General features: G+C 41.4%; 1 protein-coding gene and 1 long non-coding RNA gene across 2 annotated transcripts; both read right to left on the reverse strand.

The window, feature by feature from the left end:
• Positions 1-1,640: 1,640 nt before the first annotated feature.
• LOC311046674 lies at positions 1,641-2,929 on the reverse strand. The gene is made up of 3 exons (XR_014600913.1): positions 2,801-2,929; positions 2,483-2,591; positions 1,641-1,962 (listed from the first exon to the last, which is right to left on the reverse strand). It is a non-coding gene; the product is annotated as an uncharacterized lncRNA (long non-coding RNA).
• A 9,506-nt stretch (positions 2,930-12,435) lies between these two features.
• LOC311048048 (annexin A2-A-like) lies at positions 12,436-17,422 on the reverse strand. Its single transcript, XM_084061054.1, has 13 exons — positions 17,326-17,422; positions 16,537-16,591; positions 16,331-16,424; positions 15,537-15,631; positions 15,279-15,392; positions 14,847-14,937; positions 14,364-14,443; positions 14,206-14,265; positions 13,984-14,077; positions 13,462-13,557; positions 13,218-13,276; positions 12,863-12,985; positions 12,436-12,764 (listed from the first exon to the last, which is right to left on the reverse strand). The coding sequence occupies exons 2-13, from the start codon at positions 16,579-16,581 to the stop codon at positions 12,705-12,707; spliced, it is 1,011 nt and encodes a 336-aa protein (XP_083917180.1). The 5' UTR covers positions 16,582-16,591; positions 17,326-17,422; the 3' UTR covers positions 12,436-12,704.
• Between the last annotated feature and the right edge of the window lie 466 nt (positions 17,423-17,888).

Genomic DNA, 17,888 nt, shown 5'->3' on the forward strand with positions numbered 1-17,888 from the left:
TGTTTAAACAGTGCGAGAGTCTGACACCTGGGAATGACAACCGACTGATGTCACTGGAAGTTCTGATGTCACTGGAAGGATATGAGATGTTTCCATTTCAATGTTGAGCAATTAGCCAAATTCTAATAACATTTTTTTTTCCCAGAGATGGAAAATCATTATTCTCCAACGCAGATGCCATAAAGTAATTATATTGGAATAATTCCTTTCCTTTTAGAGTGCCAGTATTTGACTCTAGTTGTTATGGTAATAGCAGGCATCCCTTCACCTTCCCTGCATGCACTGTGTTTGACATTCATGGGGTTAAAGTCCTCTGAATGATGAAGTGCCAGCGTTTGCGACTGTAAATTGCATCGTTTCAATTGAGGAGAGAGTTCCCCTTGGGTTTGCCGGAGGTCCCCACGGGCTGGCCTTGAACTGAACAGCATGTTGTACATCCACATAAAAAAAGGAAAAATATGGGGGTACTCTCCTCTTTATGGCGCAGAGATTAATCTGTCACCATATCCATGTGTAAATCTCACTCCCGGCTTTGCAAAATACCGTTTTACCTTACTTTACACTATTTTTTTTTATTGGCAATAAACATAAACCATCACAAAGGGCTAATGTTCTCATCAATATTATTACAAAATGACCATAAATTCAGTGCCTTGTTAAGATTTGAAGCCATCTCTCTCCTCAGTTATTCAGCCATTTGAAATTATATTAGAGAGTAGCATTATCTGTCTGACGCCAAAGATTTGAATCATGATACAGGGATTATATTTTAATCATCACTGGGCTACAAAATGCTACACAGTAAAATTCTCAGTGTTAATATATTCATTTGTAACTCTGAGAGTGTACAAATGTTGGCTACATTTGTACATTCTCAGAGTTCAATTAGCACTGGGGATTTTACTGTGTAAGCTTTATTTTTTCTCCATAATATCTATTTTCTGTTGTATTCTTTTTCTCTGTCTTTTGGGGCCATTCGTGCGTATCCTCCTGTAGAAATGCCTTGTCAACACTGTGGCGGATATTTCATCCTGGGAGACCGCAAACTAAACAGCAGAAACACACTGTATAGAAGCTTGTTTAGTAGTATGCAAATCATCTTTGCCGGAGGTAAAATTAACATTTTTAATTAAAATATTAGCACCAAACAAACATGGAAAAACACACTAATGATTAAATCATCTTGATAAAACCTCTTACTGGAAAATGAAAAAGATATCACAGAATTCTCAGTAAGAGAGAGTGTCTGTAGCTAACACTTTATCAAATGATTGTGAGAGTCTGATACGTTTCCAATTTAGCAAATGCTGAACTTTCAGATTTATAGGATTAAGAGTAGATGCTGAATTTTGCTGAAATGCAAAGACTGCTTAAAAACTCAACCTTTTTTTTTTCTGCCTCGTGCAAATAAAATATTCAACCTGGATATAATCTGTCATCAGATAAATATTCCCCTGTAATAATTAGGAAATGAGATGAAAAAAAATGTTATTCATGATCAAATATTTAATTGAATTAAATAATAAAGAGGACATCAAAGCAGTTTCTCAGCAGGCATCAGATAGTTTGAGGCCATGAAACAGAAGCAGCAGTGTCTTATTATAACCTAACATATTACACTAGCGCTCTCTGGTGGACACTCACGTAAACTGGAAGTAAGAAAAAGCCATGACGAAATGGGTCAGGAAGCATGAACAGGTCAAATCATTGAATTACCAAAACATCTTTATTGCACGTGTATAAGTGCTAGAAAGGTAAACTTCACATCTGAGCCTTAATATGCTGAAAATTGAAAACCGTCTTCTTGAAAATAATTGCTGTGTGTGTCCAATTTAGATACAAAGAAAAGTAGGTAGGCCTATTGCTATCCTTGCCATTAGTGAATGTTTCCCAATGATCATCATCTCCAACAGCCTATTCAGCAGTGGAAACTGGACATCATTCTTCAGTCACCACACAGAACTGCATGAGGAACAAAGACACAGCATGTTAGGGCATGGATGCCCAAATGGACAGCAATTCCTATTCTAAATATTGTTTAAATAAATGTTCAATATTGTATATCTCTGCTGTCAGGCAGAAACCAGCTAACTCCAAAATGTATTTTTTTTTACAAAAACAAAACAAAAAGTGGAGTTTTTGTTCATCATTGATAAGAACAGCTAAATGGACCTCCAAGCTCACAATGAGGTTGGAGGTCAAAAGGGGGTGGAGCCTGGAGTCAGCGAAACCAGCTAACTCCACCCCCCTTGGTGGAGCTACCTGGTTTAGCAGAAAGTTTGAGGATCCAATGGAGTTACCTGGTTTTGTCAGAAGCCTTTTTAATACCTTTCATTGGTTCAATATTTTTTTTACCAACACACAGACGTAAAGGGTGTTCAATAGCACTGATTTATGGAAAGAAAATGCAAAAGCGTCAAGATGGAGTTAGCTGGTTTCTGCCCGACAGCAACGACATGTTCTGTATTATGTAGACACCTACAGCAATGGTCTTGAACAGGGACTGGCCATTGTGTGCCTTGAACTCTGTTCGGATCTTATGAGGTCCACCTCACAGTGTTTGAGCACTGAGGCCATTATTCTGGTCACCACTGTGGTGGAAAAAATGAAACATCTTTGCTAGAAAAGTACACTCAGAACACAGATTACTTTAAATAATAAACAATAATATTTATTATAAAAACAAGAAGAAGACACAAGTACAAAAATACACTCTGTACAGTGATCTAGACAAAGGGCATAGGGAAGAATGACAGAGACAGTCCGCATGCAAACTTACATACTATACATGTTTACATACTGTAATTCTCACGGAACCTAAGGTGAACAGATGATTCAGCTGACACTATCTCTGAGATAGTCAAGGAGTGGAAGGCATCCCAAGGCCTCTTTCTCTGCATGGGAAACACCGGTACATGGAACAAAGCACAACAGCAGGCCTGTGAGCAGGTTCATTCCCATGAAGCATAACATCACATTATTTAGAAAACCACAGGTCAGTTTGTACCAGTTATTTCATAACAGTGTAGTGCAATTTTCCCATGTCAGCCACCTTCCCCTTGGCTCCCTTGCTCTAAGCAGACAAGAGGCACTGAGATACACAGCAAACACTAGGCACTCTATGCTCAGAGTGATGCAATGCTGGTGCAAGCCACTGGCAGCTGCAGCATTCCTGTAGGAATATTTTACAGTACTTCTCAGTTGCATCTGTTCCCCAAAAAATGTCCCAAAAGCTGAAAATAACCAAATTTAAGCAAAAAAAAGAAAGTGGGTGTTATAATTACCTTCATGGCTTCATTGAGTCTGTTGGCAAAGTACAGCTGTTTGTTCTCAAAGCACTGAACTGGAACAAAGATGCAAAATAAATATATTCAACTCATCAACGCATTTGACAAGTCATGTTCTATAATAGCTTTGGAGGTGATTCACATTTGTGATGATAATTGCTCAGTCTGTCATCTTATTCTAAAACATTACATAGTAAAATATGATCAAATATTACATACATAATCCAGTGTGAGTCTCTTTAACTTCTTTGCGGTTGCTCTCCTGCATGTCATAGGGGCCATAGTTCTTATATCTGCCAAATACTAAACGATTAATCAGTATTTACAGTATTTGCTCTGCATTAGATCGCCAAGAGCATACAAGTCTGATTATCATTATGGCATTTGTATTGAATTCTGCACAGGACAGTGAAGTATGTGCAATAAAGGTCCCTAAATGCGAATTGAACTGGGGACAGCAGTTCTTACTGAACATGATACTGACTAGCCTGGCATGGCCAGACTAATATCACTGCGTAGATATTAGTCTGGAATCTCTGTGTGGAACCTGCATTTCCACGGGGCAAATAAAAAAAATGCCTCTGGTGATAAACCCACCCCATATTTGCATTCTGGGCCCTGATTGGTCCCTCACTACTTCAGAGCAGGGAGTGAAATATAATCACAACTGAGCGGTGCCAGACCAAATCTGCAGAGGGCAATATTTTTTGTTGCAATAGATTTGTCTGGTTTCCAGGCTAGATACTGACATGATACTGACATGATACTGACATGATACTGACCATGATACTGAACATTATATTGACCATGATACTGACACTAAGAGCTTGTCGATGTGCTATTTTGAGCTAAAGTTTCCCCCAGAACACGGATGCTGGGGTTTTAGGAGTAGTTTGGGGAGTCTTTGACACCTGGTGTTGTCAGCAGATAGTCAACTTTGTCTGTCTTGCCCTTTAGGAGAGATTAGTGTCTGGCCGTATTTGACAACATGTTTTGGAGTGTACATTTTTTTTAACATGGATGGCCAGTGTGTGCCCATATTGGAAGTAGGCATTATGTCTAGACCTTCATACTAAGCGTATTATTTTCAGGCCTATCAAATATATCACACAATGCACCTTCAACTCTACATGCAAAGTATCTGTCCTCTTAGAAATAATGGCGTGACTCAGGGAACTGGATGAGGACACGGTTTTAAGAACCACATATTCATTAAGACAGGAACCACTTATATATTTCACCTACAGAAAGGCCAGGAGTAGCTTAACAAATTTCCCTTACATGTCCCCAGCCACATCCATATCCAGGTCCTTTTCGAACACTGCAGTCAAAAAAAACCTTTACGTGTTAGCTATTCAGCTGATAGATACTGATTTAATGTCAGCTGAATGTCAGTCAAATTCACTGTCTCGCATTGAGAGGATACATTGCTGTTCATGAACAGTATTGGGGTGAAAGTTCATGATATTGGAGGCACAAGAAACATTATTTTGGGGATACTAGTTTGACCACGGTGAAGCTGCACACCAATACCGTAACATGGAACAAAAGCTCCATGCAGCACCGCTATTTGCTATGCTTTCACTGCAAAACCTTGACACGTTCGTCTTCTCTTCGTTATCTCTAGACACAGAAATCAGTTTGACTAATTTCTCCCTGCTTCAAATGCTTGCTTGAAATCACAATTACTGTCATTTGACCAGAAGAGGGCAGTGCAGCCTTACAACCTGCTCCAGTGTTTGCTGGTAACAGGTAATGATGTGTCCTTTACCTTAGTATATCAGTCCCAGAATCACAGTTTCCAGTGAACCAGACAGCACTCCCTTCAGGGCTGTGATCATGTCCTGTTAAGAAAAGCATCGGACATCATCACGGTATCAGCGAGTGGCCTATATTATCAAGGACCCTGCAAATTGTAACATTTGTGACATGATGGAAATAAGCTTATCAGAGTCTGGCAATTCTGGTCGGTCTCTGGCCTTTACTGTACTGTTCCATATGCACAGGTGATGTCTAGACTCTGGGACTAAGAATGTCTGGTTAGGGTGTCAATGACAATCGCTCATGCCTAAAGTAGTAGAGGTACTTAAGTTGGCTCACATCAGAAAACACAAAAAGATGATGGTTTAGCATTTCCATCTCTTACATGAACTTGCATAGAACTGTGAACACATTTCAAAAGAAGTATATTGTGATATAATTTATATAGACTATGTTGTTTACACCCTATTGATTTACCATTATAGAATGACTTTTAAAAGTAAGTTTTACTGTTTTTCACCATTATAAAATGCAATTGCAGACTGTTCAAGTTTGACAGGCCTTCCGTGAGATGACTGTGTAAGCTTCCATGGCTCTGAACATGACAGAAACGGCCACTAGCTGGGATGGAGGCTGTCAGCAGTGAGACAGTTAGACACTTTTGTCAGGAATAATAATTTATTGCAATGCTATTGCATTCAGTTTGGCGGTGTGACTCTGCTCCTGTGATACTACACTACAGATTATCTGTGCAAGCATGACACAGAATATCTGAGATCACAAACCCCCCAGAAGCAGAGCATAAGATAGTTATGCATCAACATAGAACCCTTCAAGTAAGTTAATATACAGATTAACATACAATCCACAGAAACAAATATATACGCAGAATCAGATATAACATCATATCATCCACAGAATCATACATTTACTTACCTGGCAGAGGATGAGGCTGGGGAGGTGGAGGGAAACAGCTGCAGAAACAGCTGACACCAATGCTGAACATGAAAAGTGAACAATGTTCTTCTTAAAAAGACTGCCTAAGTGAATCATTAGATTGAGGGCGTATGTGTTAGCTTGTTAGCGAATGGGAATGAAGGGATCTGAGCGAGGTTGAAAAAATAGTTCCACCAGCCATAGCTTCTGAATGTTGGGATGTGTTGGAGATAATGCTGGGTAATATGGACAAAATATCACAATATTTTGACAAAAGCCCTCAATATCGTTATTATGAATATTGTGGGGATGACAATTGGATGTTTTCGCAAAATATTTACACAATGATTAAAAAAAAAAAAAAGATCATGGGTGCCCGGTGGCCTAGTGGTCCAGGCGCATAGCACACAGGCTCTGATGCCTCACGGCGTGTTGCGGGTTTGCGTCCCGTTTCTGATGACCTTTTCTGCGTGGCACTCCCTGTCTCTCTATCCCTGTTTCCTGTCAATCTCTACTATACTATCAATAAAGGATAAAGCAAATGAAATAATAAAAAAAATCATCAGTAATGCTACTATCCTACTATAGCCCTGTAGCATGACTGACATATCATGACAGTCATGACGAAACTTCAACCTGGTTTTTGCACTTTCTTCTTTACAGCCCGAACATCTACATGAACTTTCAGATTTCAAATATTAAGTGCTTACCCCATGGCCACGGATGTTACAATTCACTTCGGGCAGGTATAAGTATCCGTATCTTCCGTATTATTCAATAAAAAATAATATTTTAATCCGATCGGCGGCCATTTTCTCATGGAGTTATAATGTATCAGAGTGCAATACACCTCCCAACCGATAGGGTCGCGTAGTTGAAAGCATATGGAGAAAATCCGGAGAAAATGGCCACCGATCGGATTGAATGCTTTTTATTGAACAATTCTTCTGCCTACACATACGTAATGTCCTGTCCTAGTTTGAGCGAATAGGGGAAGGGAATCAACGTCACCTGATGCCTTTGTTTGACCCGGCAAAAACTCGGATGTGTCTCAAATAATATGATTCTTGCAGAATCGCGAAACATTTGGAACATTTGGCGGTCCCTTTTTCATTTTTCATAAGATCAGTGGTTGTTGCAATGACCTGCGGAAGACACCCCAGCCTGTGTCTTCCGTGAGGAAGAAGCTCAACAAACCCACCGTGAGGCCTTTAAGGAGGGCCTTTCAGGCACGCCGCAAGTGGAGCCTGTTGTACCACCACGGCCCAATACACCATCACACCGGAGTGAAATGTTTGGAGCGGGGGAGTCTGGTGGAACGCTGAGGGAAGTTGATCAACCCCGGATCAACCCCGGCTGGGTCACCTGGGCAAGGGTGTATGTTGCGAGACCCGAAACACCTGTCGACCCCAGGCTACAACACTGATGATACGTCCCAGGTGCATCCACGTGATGTTTTTTATTTATGTATGTACTTATGTATAAAGGATATGCATAAATAAGCTTTGAACTTCAGCCTATGCCTTTTCGATCAACCAGAACGAAATGTTGGATTACAGTGTGTAATGTTTTGTGAAACTGTTGATGTGGATCGAACTAAACTTTCACTAAGTTATTACTGTGTACAGAGCACATAACTCAAAGTCTGCATATACTTTGATACTTTAAGTGCGCACATCCCCGGAAATGGACTAGTGTCTATGTATTAAGTAAGCGGGTACAGGCAAGCATTGTTGTCAGGAAAGGCGTGCTCAACTCAAAGGGCAGTCTTGAGGTGTGGTCATTTGAGGTTAAACTGGGTGACTATGGTGCTGACTATGTTAATGACCATGGTGCTGACTACATTAATGACTATGTTACTGACTATGGTGCTTACTATGTTAATGACTGTGGCGCTGAATATATTAATAACTATGTTGCTGACTACCTTAATGACTATGAAGCTGACTACGTTAATGACTATGGTGCTGACTATGGTGCTGACTACATTAATGACTATAGTGCTGACTATTTAGCTGACAATAGTGCTGACTACGTTAATGACAATGGTGCTGACTATGTTTATGACTACAGTAATGACTATGGTGCTGACTACGTTATTACTATGGTACTGAATATGGTGTTGACTTTAATAGTGCTGACAATGTTAATGACTCTGGTGCTGACTATTTAGCTGACAATGGTGCTGACTAGGTTAATGACAATGGTGCTGACTACGTTAATGACAATGGTGCTGACTAGGTTAATGACTACAGTAATGCCCCATGTTCGTCCTTCGCGTGTGAAGATGACCATTGACTTCACGATGTCGTGTGTGTGTGAACTGAAGTCATGACTTGCGCAATGGTTTGGATTTAAGTGAGGGTGGGTTGCGCAGCGCCGACCTCACTCTCTCGCCCGAGTCCACCTGCATCCAGTGGCAAGACAGAGTCGAGACGGGTGCAGTGGATGACCTGGATACATTCAATCTTAACACATCCAGCCCGTAGCGCTCCACAATGCTTGCTGGTATCGCCGTTCTGCCCGTTGAACCGCTGAGGGTTTCCTCCGCGCAGTCTACCGAAAACCAGTCTTCTATCCCAGTGTGTTGGCTAGGCTAGGCACCACGGGAAGTACCATACAGGCATGTAGGAGGACCAGGTCTATCAGTAGGGATATTTTCCTTAGCCAGAGGACCCTTGCTGAGGTAAGGTACTACCTCTCTGCAGCCTGCGGATGCAGTTTAACGTCTTGCCCAGGACAGTAATGACAATGATGCTGACTACATTATTGTCTCTGCCAGGCCGAAAGGCATGGCGAGAGAGTAGGTTTTACCCCCTGTCCGTCCGTCCGTGTGTGTGACCGTCCCCAAATTTTTCACATGGCCCTTTTATAGCGCCACCAGGAGGCCAATTTGTGCAAAACATATTTTTTTACAGTACTCCTACAGATTTTGTCCAAAAATCCCGCAAATCGGTACACACTATCTCTATAGTCATTAAACGAAACGGGTCTTTCAGATTTTTCATATTCCATCCTGATTGGCTAAAAATGGCTTCCAAAGTTTGCAGGAGTACTCCGTTTTGAACAAAATGCCTCAAATCATGAACACAGCATGCAATTTCTGTGAAATGTTGCACGCATATTTCCACTATGCCGAGGAAGAAATGCCACTTACATTTTTCAAATCAGCCTCATGGTGGCGCTATAACAGGCCTATTCATGTTTGTACCTATAACTGCACCGATATGTGTAAAACTTTGTATGCGCACTCCCTAGAGGTCAAGGAAAAACCTTTCAATTCAATTCAATTCAATTTTATTAAAGTGTCAAATCACAACAAGTTGTCTCAAGACACTTTACATGTAGAGAAGAGACCCAACATCCCACCCTGAGCAAGCAATTTTGCGACAGTGGCAACGAAAAACTCCCTCTTAATTCAACAGGAAGAAACGTCAGGCAGACCCTAGGCTCTAGGGCGGGGGCCTTCTGCCTCGACCGTGTTGGGGGAAAGAAGAGAGAGAGAAAGGGAGAGACAGAGGAGAGACAGAAAGAGATACAGTGCAAGCAGTAACAATAACAATAATAGCAAATATAATAGTGTAAGATACTAGCATATGATAGTATAATATAGTACAGCAATAGTGTGTATGCAGTATATAATGGAATAATATAAAAATGTTTAAGATAATATAATATGCGGTATAGTGTAGTGTAGTAGAAGTCCACGGTCGTGTCCAGGTCGTGCTCCATGGACCTTTGCCCTGCATTTTTCACATCTGCCTTTTATAACGCCACCAGGAGGCTGACTTAAGTAAAACCATTTTTTAAATATTACTTCCGATTTTATCCAAATTTCACGCAAATCGGTACACATGATCTCCATAGTCATGTGATCAAGACGGATGTGTTTGATTTTTCATATGCCATTCTCATTGGCTAAGATTGACATCTAAAGTTTGCAGTAGTGGCTTGTTCCGCAAATCATGAACACACCGTCCGATTGTAGTCAAACTTTGCACGCACCTTCACACTATGTTGAGGAACAAATGCCACCCTTTTAACATTGGCCTGTTATAGCGCCACCAGCAGGTCTAATTTAGCAAAACACATTTTTTGCACAAAATGCCTCAAGCCATGAATGCAGTGTCCGATTGCCGTGCAAGGCCTAATAAGAAATGGCACCCTTTTCACATTGGCCTATTATAGCGCCACCAGGAGGCCACAATAACCTACCTGACCTGGCGGAGACCTGTGCTCCGAGGAGCACTTTTTCTAGTTACTATTGTGCTGACTATGGTGCTGACTACGTTAATGACTCTGGTGCTGACTATGGTGCTGACTATGTTAATAACTATGGTGCTGCTGACTATGTTAATGACTCTGGTGCTGACTACGGTAATGACAATGGTGCTGACTATGGTGCTGACTACGTTATTACTATGGTACTGACTATGGTCCTGACTAAGGTGCTGACTATGTTAAGGACTATGGTGCTATGTTAATTACTATGGTGCTGACTATGGTACTGACTACACAAATCTTGCATGGGGTCCCTGACATAAAATATTTAATATTGGGGCCTGCAGGCACAAACAAATACATTTGGTTACAAGTGCACAAGTTCGAGAACCACAGTTCTCAAGGGAATCTACAGAGTTGAACTTTTGCTTAAAATCTCTTGCACTACTTAAAGGACGACTTCACCGATTTTCAACCTATCTTGATATAATTGGTCCTCACTAATACTCATGATAAAATGTTACATTTTTTTTCTACTCGGTCTGTGTCTCAGAGGAGGGCTGTGGACAGTTCAGAGTCCCGTCTACCAGTGACATCATCAATGGGCTAATAGAAAGCTAATAGAAACTGCTGCTTTCTATTCCTGGAAAGTTGCAATGCAATAGAAGAAGCCATTGTTCATCAATGGGCTAATAGAAAGCTAATAGAAACTGCTGCTTTCTATTCCTGGAAAGTTGCAATGCAATAAAAGAAGCCATTGTTCTCGTGTTAATAAAAATCTAAATAAGAAATGTGAAATATTGTTGGGAAAAAAAATCATGCCTAACAATGATGTCACTGGTAGACAGGTTTCTGGACTGTCCACAGCCCTCCTATGAGACACAGACCAAGTAGAAAAAAATGGTACCATTTTATCATGAGTATTAGTGAGGACCAATTATATCAAGAAGATAGGTTGAAAATCGGTGAAGTTGTCCTAAGCCAGTTATATACCACAGTATAAACATTATCACCAAATCCATGTACTGAGTGAGCTAGCTTTCTAGCGTTGCCTGTTGCGTGCCGGACTGGTGAGTTGGCGATCTGTGCTCGATCCCAGCTCAGAGCAAGTCAGAGTGTTGCGGTATTCACTACATTGGTGTCGGAAGTGGGGCGCCTCTCCTTGTGTGAGGTACGTGGAGTGTTAAGCACAAGGTCTTCGCACTCGGACTCGAATGGGGGGGGGGGGGGTGTAGCGACCCCACAGAAGTGGCCCGGCCGGGGGCATATAATAAGTTGGGATAAAAAGGTGTGTGTGTGTGTGTGTGTGTGTGTGTGTGTGTGTGTGTGTGTGTGTGTGTTTTGCCTGCAGCTAAGTCTCGCAAACCGCTCAGCACCAAACTTCAGCTGTAGGAAAACTTAGTAGGCTTCCTCCACCCATTCTTGAGCATGTAATGCTATGAAGGCTGTGGTAGTCAAGGTCAATGAATATCTTTCTCTCTCTCTCTGGTCTACCTAGCTGACATTTTCATGATCATCATCTGAATGCAGGAGGGTAAAACTGACATGCACTTCCCCATCTCTAGCCTTGGACAAGACTGACACAGAGATGAATATCTGTCAGTCTTGTCCAAGGCTACAATCGGAGTCATCTCAATGCAACGCAAATGCTGTTTCGTATTCCCCTAAAATCAGACTGCCTGGCACAGATGAGTAAGAAATCCTTTCGAGGTGGCAAAGCTGCCACAATGCCAGTTGAATTGGAGTCATTGATACACTGTTGAATGTATATATTGTAAACTGTATATTTCTACAACCCACAGGGGAAGAGGAAACAGGGCAGGCCGAGAAACACCTGGAGACGTTCCACTCTCCAAGATCTGAAGGACATTGGAATGAGCTGGCAGGAAGCAAAAGCCCAGGCCCAGAAGAGAGTGAGATGGAGAGCTCTGGTGGACGCCCTATGCCCCTCGACGGGGTAAAGAGGATTAAGTCAAGTAAGTCAAGTATATTTCTACATGTCAGTGATTACAACTGATATGGCACTGAAGCAGACATTCACTGCGCCGGCCTATGGCTGCCTTTTGGGTATCGTGCAAGGTGCAAACTGCAAGGCAAAACAGGTGGAGAGGTTTAGCTAAATATTTTCCTCCTCAATAGGTAATATCGCTCACTGACGTAATATGATACACTGGTGCCCTCTGCTGGAAACCCACATACACTGTAACACTGAAACAAACATGTCAAAGCATTAATTTATCAAAACATTTTTATTGTCTGTACATGTTAAAAACTGTAAACTGCGCTTTGGAGCCTTAATACTTTGATAATGTAAAACGGTCTTCTGGAAAAGGATTTCCATGTAGTACTGTCCAATTTAGATATAAAGAAAAGTAAGCATTGTTTTTGCACTATTGGTTTATATTTGTAATCCAATCCCAGTGGTCATCCTCTCCACCAGCCTATCCAACAGTGGAAACTGGACATCATGAGAAAGCAGATGTCCATTCATTCTTCAGTTCAGTCATCTCCACCACACAGACTAAGCATAGCCCTCTGGTAGTCTCCCTTGGTGTGTTCCTGCATGCGGAACAAAGACACAGCATGAGGGCCTGGATGCCCAAATGGCCGTCAATTCCTATTCTAAATATTATGATCTGTATTATGTTGACACCTACAGTGATGGTCTTGTGCAGGGACTGGCCATTGTGTGCCTTGAACTCTGTTCGGATCTTCATGAGATCCACTTCACAGCGTGACACCATTATTCTGGTCACCACCTTCTCCTTGGCTCCCTTGCTCTAAGCAGACAAGAGAGGCACTGAGATACATACAGTAGCAAACACTAAGCACTCTAAGCTCAGAGTGATGCAATGCTGGTGCAAGCCACTGCCAGCTGCAGCATTCCTGTAGGAATATTGTACTTTCACAAGAATATGTACAGTACTTCTCACTTGCATCTGTTCCCAAAAATATCCCCAAAACTGAAAATAACCAAATTTCAGCAAAAAAAAAAGTGGATGTTATAATTACCTTCATGGCTTCACTGAGTCTGTTGGCAAAGTACAGCTGTTTGTTCTCAAAGCACTGAACTGGAACAGAGATGCAAAATAAATACATTCAACTCGCATTTGACAAGTCATGTTCCATAATAGCTTTGGAGTTGATTCAGGAACTTGAACTAATGTACATACATTTGTTATGACTTGCTCAATCTGTTGTCTTATTCTAAAACTAAATACAAATTATATAATGTAGTCAAGTGCAGTGTACCTACCAAGTGTGAGGAATGACTTCTCTAGGTCTCCTTTAACTTCTTTGCGGATGCTCTCCTTCATGTCATAGGGGCTATAGTTCTTATATCTGTCAAATACTTGCAAGGAGAGAGAACAATTAGTCAGTCAGTGTTCACAGTATTTACTCTGCATTAGAACGGCAAGAGCATACAAGTCTGATTATCTTTATAGCATTTTTATTTGAAGTCTGCACCTGACAGTGAAGAGAGACATGCAGGTGAGGGTGAGGAGGCCAACAATGTACAACAAAGGTCCCTAATTGATAATCAAACTGGGGACATTGAGGTTACGGGATCAGTGATTCTTACTGACCTAGTCACCAAGTCACATCAAAGTAAAGGTTTTTACAGAATTATGTGGCCACATACCACATAAATAGTTCTTCCTGCATCTGACCCCTGTTCAAATCTGCTTGCATGTCATCAGCCTTCACTCGTATATGCACTTCATTAGACATGTGTTAAGAAGACGACTTAATACTGTAACATGACAGGATCTTGTACCTTTCTGGAGGTGGGGTACACTTCTCTCTGACATAATGGAGATCCATGTAGCCACATCTGTTCCTTTTGTCCCAACTCCAGCGTTGTAGAGAGCCTGGGTTACAATAATGAACCACCTGTAAAGAGGGGCGCCTTTGCAAGCTCATGGCACAGGATGTCATGCGTTTCCACAGACATTCACATACAGTATGCTGACTGAGATGAGATGCATGTGGTACTTACCCTGGCATCTTCATCAATCTTCTCGTAGTCTATAACACAGGATGGGTCTGTCCTCTTAGTCTGCATAGAAATAATAATAATGGTGTGACTCAGGGAACTGGTTGAGGGCATGGTGTTAAGGACAATTATTCATTAAGACAGGAACCACTAGATGTCACCTGAACCAGGGCAAGGAGTAGCTTGGCAAAGTTCCCTGAGGTGTCCCCAGCCACATCCTTATCCAGGTCCTTTTTGAACACTGCAGTAAAAAAAAACATTTACACGTGAGATATTCAGCTGATACTGATTCAGTATTGCTGTCTTGTATTGAGAGGATGCTGTTCATTGTACAGCACATATAGTATAGGTGGTTGTTGGAATGAAAGTTTTTGACACTGGCAGAACAAGAAACATTTTGGGGATACCATTTTCCAAAAGGTTTAGCAAAACATTGAAACAAAAGCTCCATACAGCACCGCTAATTGCTATGCTTTCAGTACAAAACCTTTGCAAGAAGAACCAGGTTCTGATGAAAGGTCTTGTACAAAAAGCTCAACAATTAAATTCATGGTGATTGCTAAGATATGCTGCTTTTGGGATGCCAGCTTCCACACCTCATACTAATGGCTGAGGATCATATTAAATGCACGTTTTAGACTTACAATCCTTGTAGACTTTTTTGATCTCCACCAGCTCACTGTTGCTGCGCGAGCACAGAAACTCAATCAGGACCTCCTCATCTGTTCCAAGACCCTGAGAATGAAAATAAAACAAATTATGATTACATTCTGATCATACACTGAAAAATCTTGACACTATCATTTAACTACTATGATGCAGCCATGTCGATTTTCCATTTTGTTGTTGAAAAAGGCAATACAGCAGGAGAGGAGGTCTAAAAATCCCAGGCCTGAATAGACCATCTACAGCATTTTCATCATCACACTTTCATCATCTCTAGGCACACAAATGAGTTTGAATAGTTCCTCCCTGCTTCAAATTAAATCACAATTACTATCATTTGACCAGGAGAGGGCAGTGCAGCCTTACAACCTGCTCCAGTGTTTGCTGGTATCAGGTAATGTGTCCTTTACCTTAATAGATCCCCTGATCTCTGAAGCATCATACTGGGCCGTGCTCTTCATCAGTCCCAGAATCACGGTTTCCAGTGAACCAGACAGCGCTCCCTTCAGGGCTGTGATCATGTCCTGTTAAGAAAAGCATCGAACCTCGTCAGGGTATCAGAGAGTGGCCTATATTATCAAGGACCCTGCATTGTAACGCGTGAATTGATGGAAATAAGCTTATCAGACTCTGGCAAGTCTGGCCAGATTTGTTATAATATGGCCTACCTTCTTGGCTCTCCTTTCATATGCAAAGGCGATGTCTCGCCTCTGGGAGTACGTCCGTTTGGTTAGGATGTCAATGATGGCTTGCTCATCCACCCCTGGCATTGAAGTACAAGAGTAGAGATACACTCATATCAGAACAGACAAAAGTATGATGTATTAGCATTTTCATATTACATAAACTTGCATAGAATTATTGAACGTATTTTGTGCAGTAAACAGAAGAGGTAAAACAGCAACTGTTTAAAAAAAGTCACACCCTGTGTGAAGGTAGCGGCACCTTTGATACATTTTGTCATCGATATGTGTTTATAATGTGTTTATATTCACGTGTCATGTGAAGCTTGACCAATCACTTTGTTGACGGGTCTGACCAATCAGAACGTTGACGGGTCTGACCAATCAGAACGTTGACGGTGAACACGGACAAAGTCAGGTATAGAGCAGGATCCGCTCTATACCTAAAGGTATAGAGCGGCTAGCGCCGCTAAATTTTTTTTTCTGTATAAAGAGTTTTAACTGTACTGTTTCACCATTATAAAATTAAATTGCAGACCGTTTGACAGGCCTTCCATGAGATGACTGAGTAAGCTTCCATGGCTCTGAACATGACAGAAATGGCCACTGGCTGGGATGGAGACTGTCAGCAGTGAGGCTTTACATTGGAGACTTTCCCAGGCTTCCAGCAGTCAAAAAGGGTTTAAAGCCAGGAAGCTGACTCACAAATACCAGCTTCTTTGCCCTGCCCACTTGAACCACTTAGCACTAATTTACAGTAACCATGTGCACCATTTTACCCTTGGTTTTGATGGCAGTCTCTATTCTGGCCGCATCTTTGTCAGCATCAAAGTCCTTGGCAGGAACCACAGTGGGGTAGGTGGCCTCTTGGCACTGTGGATTCAAGACATGTTATAATGAGTGTGGAGTGAATCCAAGTGAACGATTAACTGCAATATCCTTAGTGTTGGAGTTATGTTACTGACTAAAACCTGTAGTGTCTTACTGTATTAAGAGAGAGTTGGCCCAGGAACTCAGATACCATAGCCATGTTGATTGTCCTGGAAAAGGATGACAAATGAATGGTTTACCAATCACACAAAGTTTTGAACCCTGCTGAGGTCAGATTTGCTTTGTATGCCCCCCCCACCGCCGCCCCCTTACTGGCAAAAATTAGTCATAAGGGCCTTGTGATTTCATCACAAGATCAGTTTCCTCCTGAAAGTTTTCAGTACCCGTCTCAAAATTGCTGTGCCTTTAGGAAACAGTGCATCGTTCCACAGTTTCAGTGTGTTATCCACAGCAAGTTTAAGCCATTTAATATCATCAAATAGTTTACTTGTTAATGCTTACAGATAACAATGAATTAAGCATTTTTAAACAACTTGTTTGTAAGCACATTAGGAGTTTAGTTCTGACACACATCCTAAATTGTCTGCCAGGCAGACACAGCCTGAGCCAAGTTTCATTAGATTTTGGTGGTTCATTAAATACTTTGCTGTGGAATGTCTTTAAGGCTCTGTAACATTTCTGTTCAGAAGGACTCTTCTAGCATGAAGTACAATTCACTTAACACATTGCAAGCTGCTAAATCTAACATTAACGTAATGGTACTTGAATGATCAGGATCATGTGGTGAGTATCATGCGTTATGTGGTTAAGTCACTAATCTTCCCAATGTATTAAGTGACAGAGAATTCTCTAAAACCTTACCGCAGACGTAACCACATTAACTTGGCAAAAAGCAATCATAAAGTTATAACACAATTGTAAAACATGAATACTGTCAGCCTACCTGATTTAACAAAGTTGAGATGATGCACAGAAGAGTCTGGGCTGCGTGGAGTGAACTGGGTGTGGTGCTTAAATACCACAGGGTTTTTCCCTGACCTGGAAAAGGCTTCCCCTTTTTCCTCCCCAAACCAAAAACACTCCCCTTTCAGCTCCACATACGTATTCTACACTCGATGAAAGTACCGATTTACAGATCTACAAGCTCACAACGTGTTGCAGTGCGCAGAGTTAGGCTATTTTGGGTGTGCAACACCGGCATGCAACTAAGTATAAATCACCCTAGAGTATCCCTGGCAGAGCTTGACATACTTTGGCTAATTTTGTGGAAAAACTAAGACAAAGTCAACTTGTTGAGCCTTGTTTTAACTCAGGAACCACTATGTTCTTTCATGTCTGGCTTGAATGGAGAGCAAGATACATGGCTGCATGAAAAATAGATCCAACATGCCATAGTTCGTCTATGTTGGGATGTATTAGAGACTTGATTTGCCAAGTATAACATTACACAATATAAGCTTTGTTTAAGTTGTACTTGAGAAGCTATTCAAAGCTACTTGAAAATCT

This window comes from Gymnoscopelus microlampas, assembly GCF_963454915.1.
Source record: "Gymnoscopelus microlampas genome assembly, chromosome: 6".
In the NCBI taxonomy this organism is placed as follows: domain Eukaryota; kingdom Metazoa; phylum Chordata; class Actinopteri; order Myctophiformes; family Myctophidae; genus Gymnoscopelus; species Gymnoscopelus microlampas.

Bases quoted from the DNA above. Each gene is read 5' to 3' on its own strand.
- LOC311048048 (XM_084061054.1), bottom strand. From the start codon at position 16,581: ATGGCTATGGTATCTGAGTTCCTGGGCCAACTCTCTCTTAATACA. The intron at 14,938-15,278 runs GTAAAGGACACA...TTTCATTCTCAG, and splicing joins AGATCAGGGGATCTATTAAG to GGTCTTGGAACAGATGAGGA. The intron at 14,444-14,846 runs GTAAGTCTAAAA...TTTTTACTGCAG, and splicing joins CAAAAAAGTCTACAAGGATT to TGTTCAAAAAGGACCTGGAT.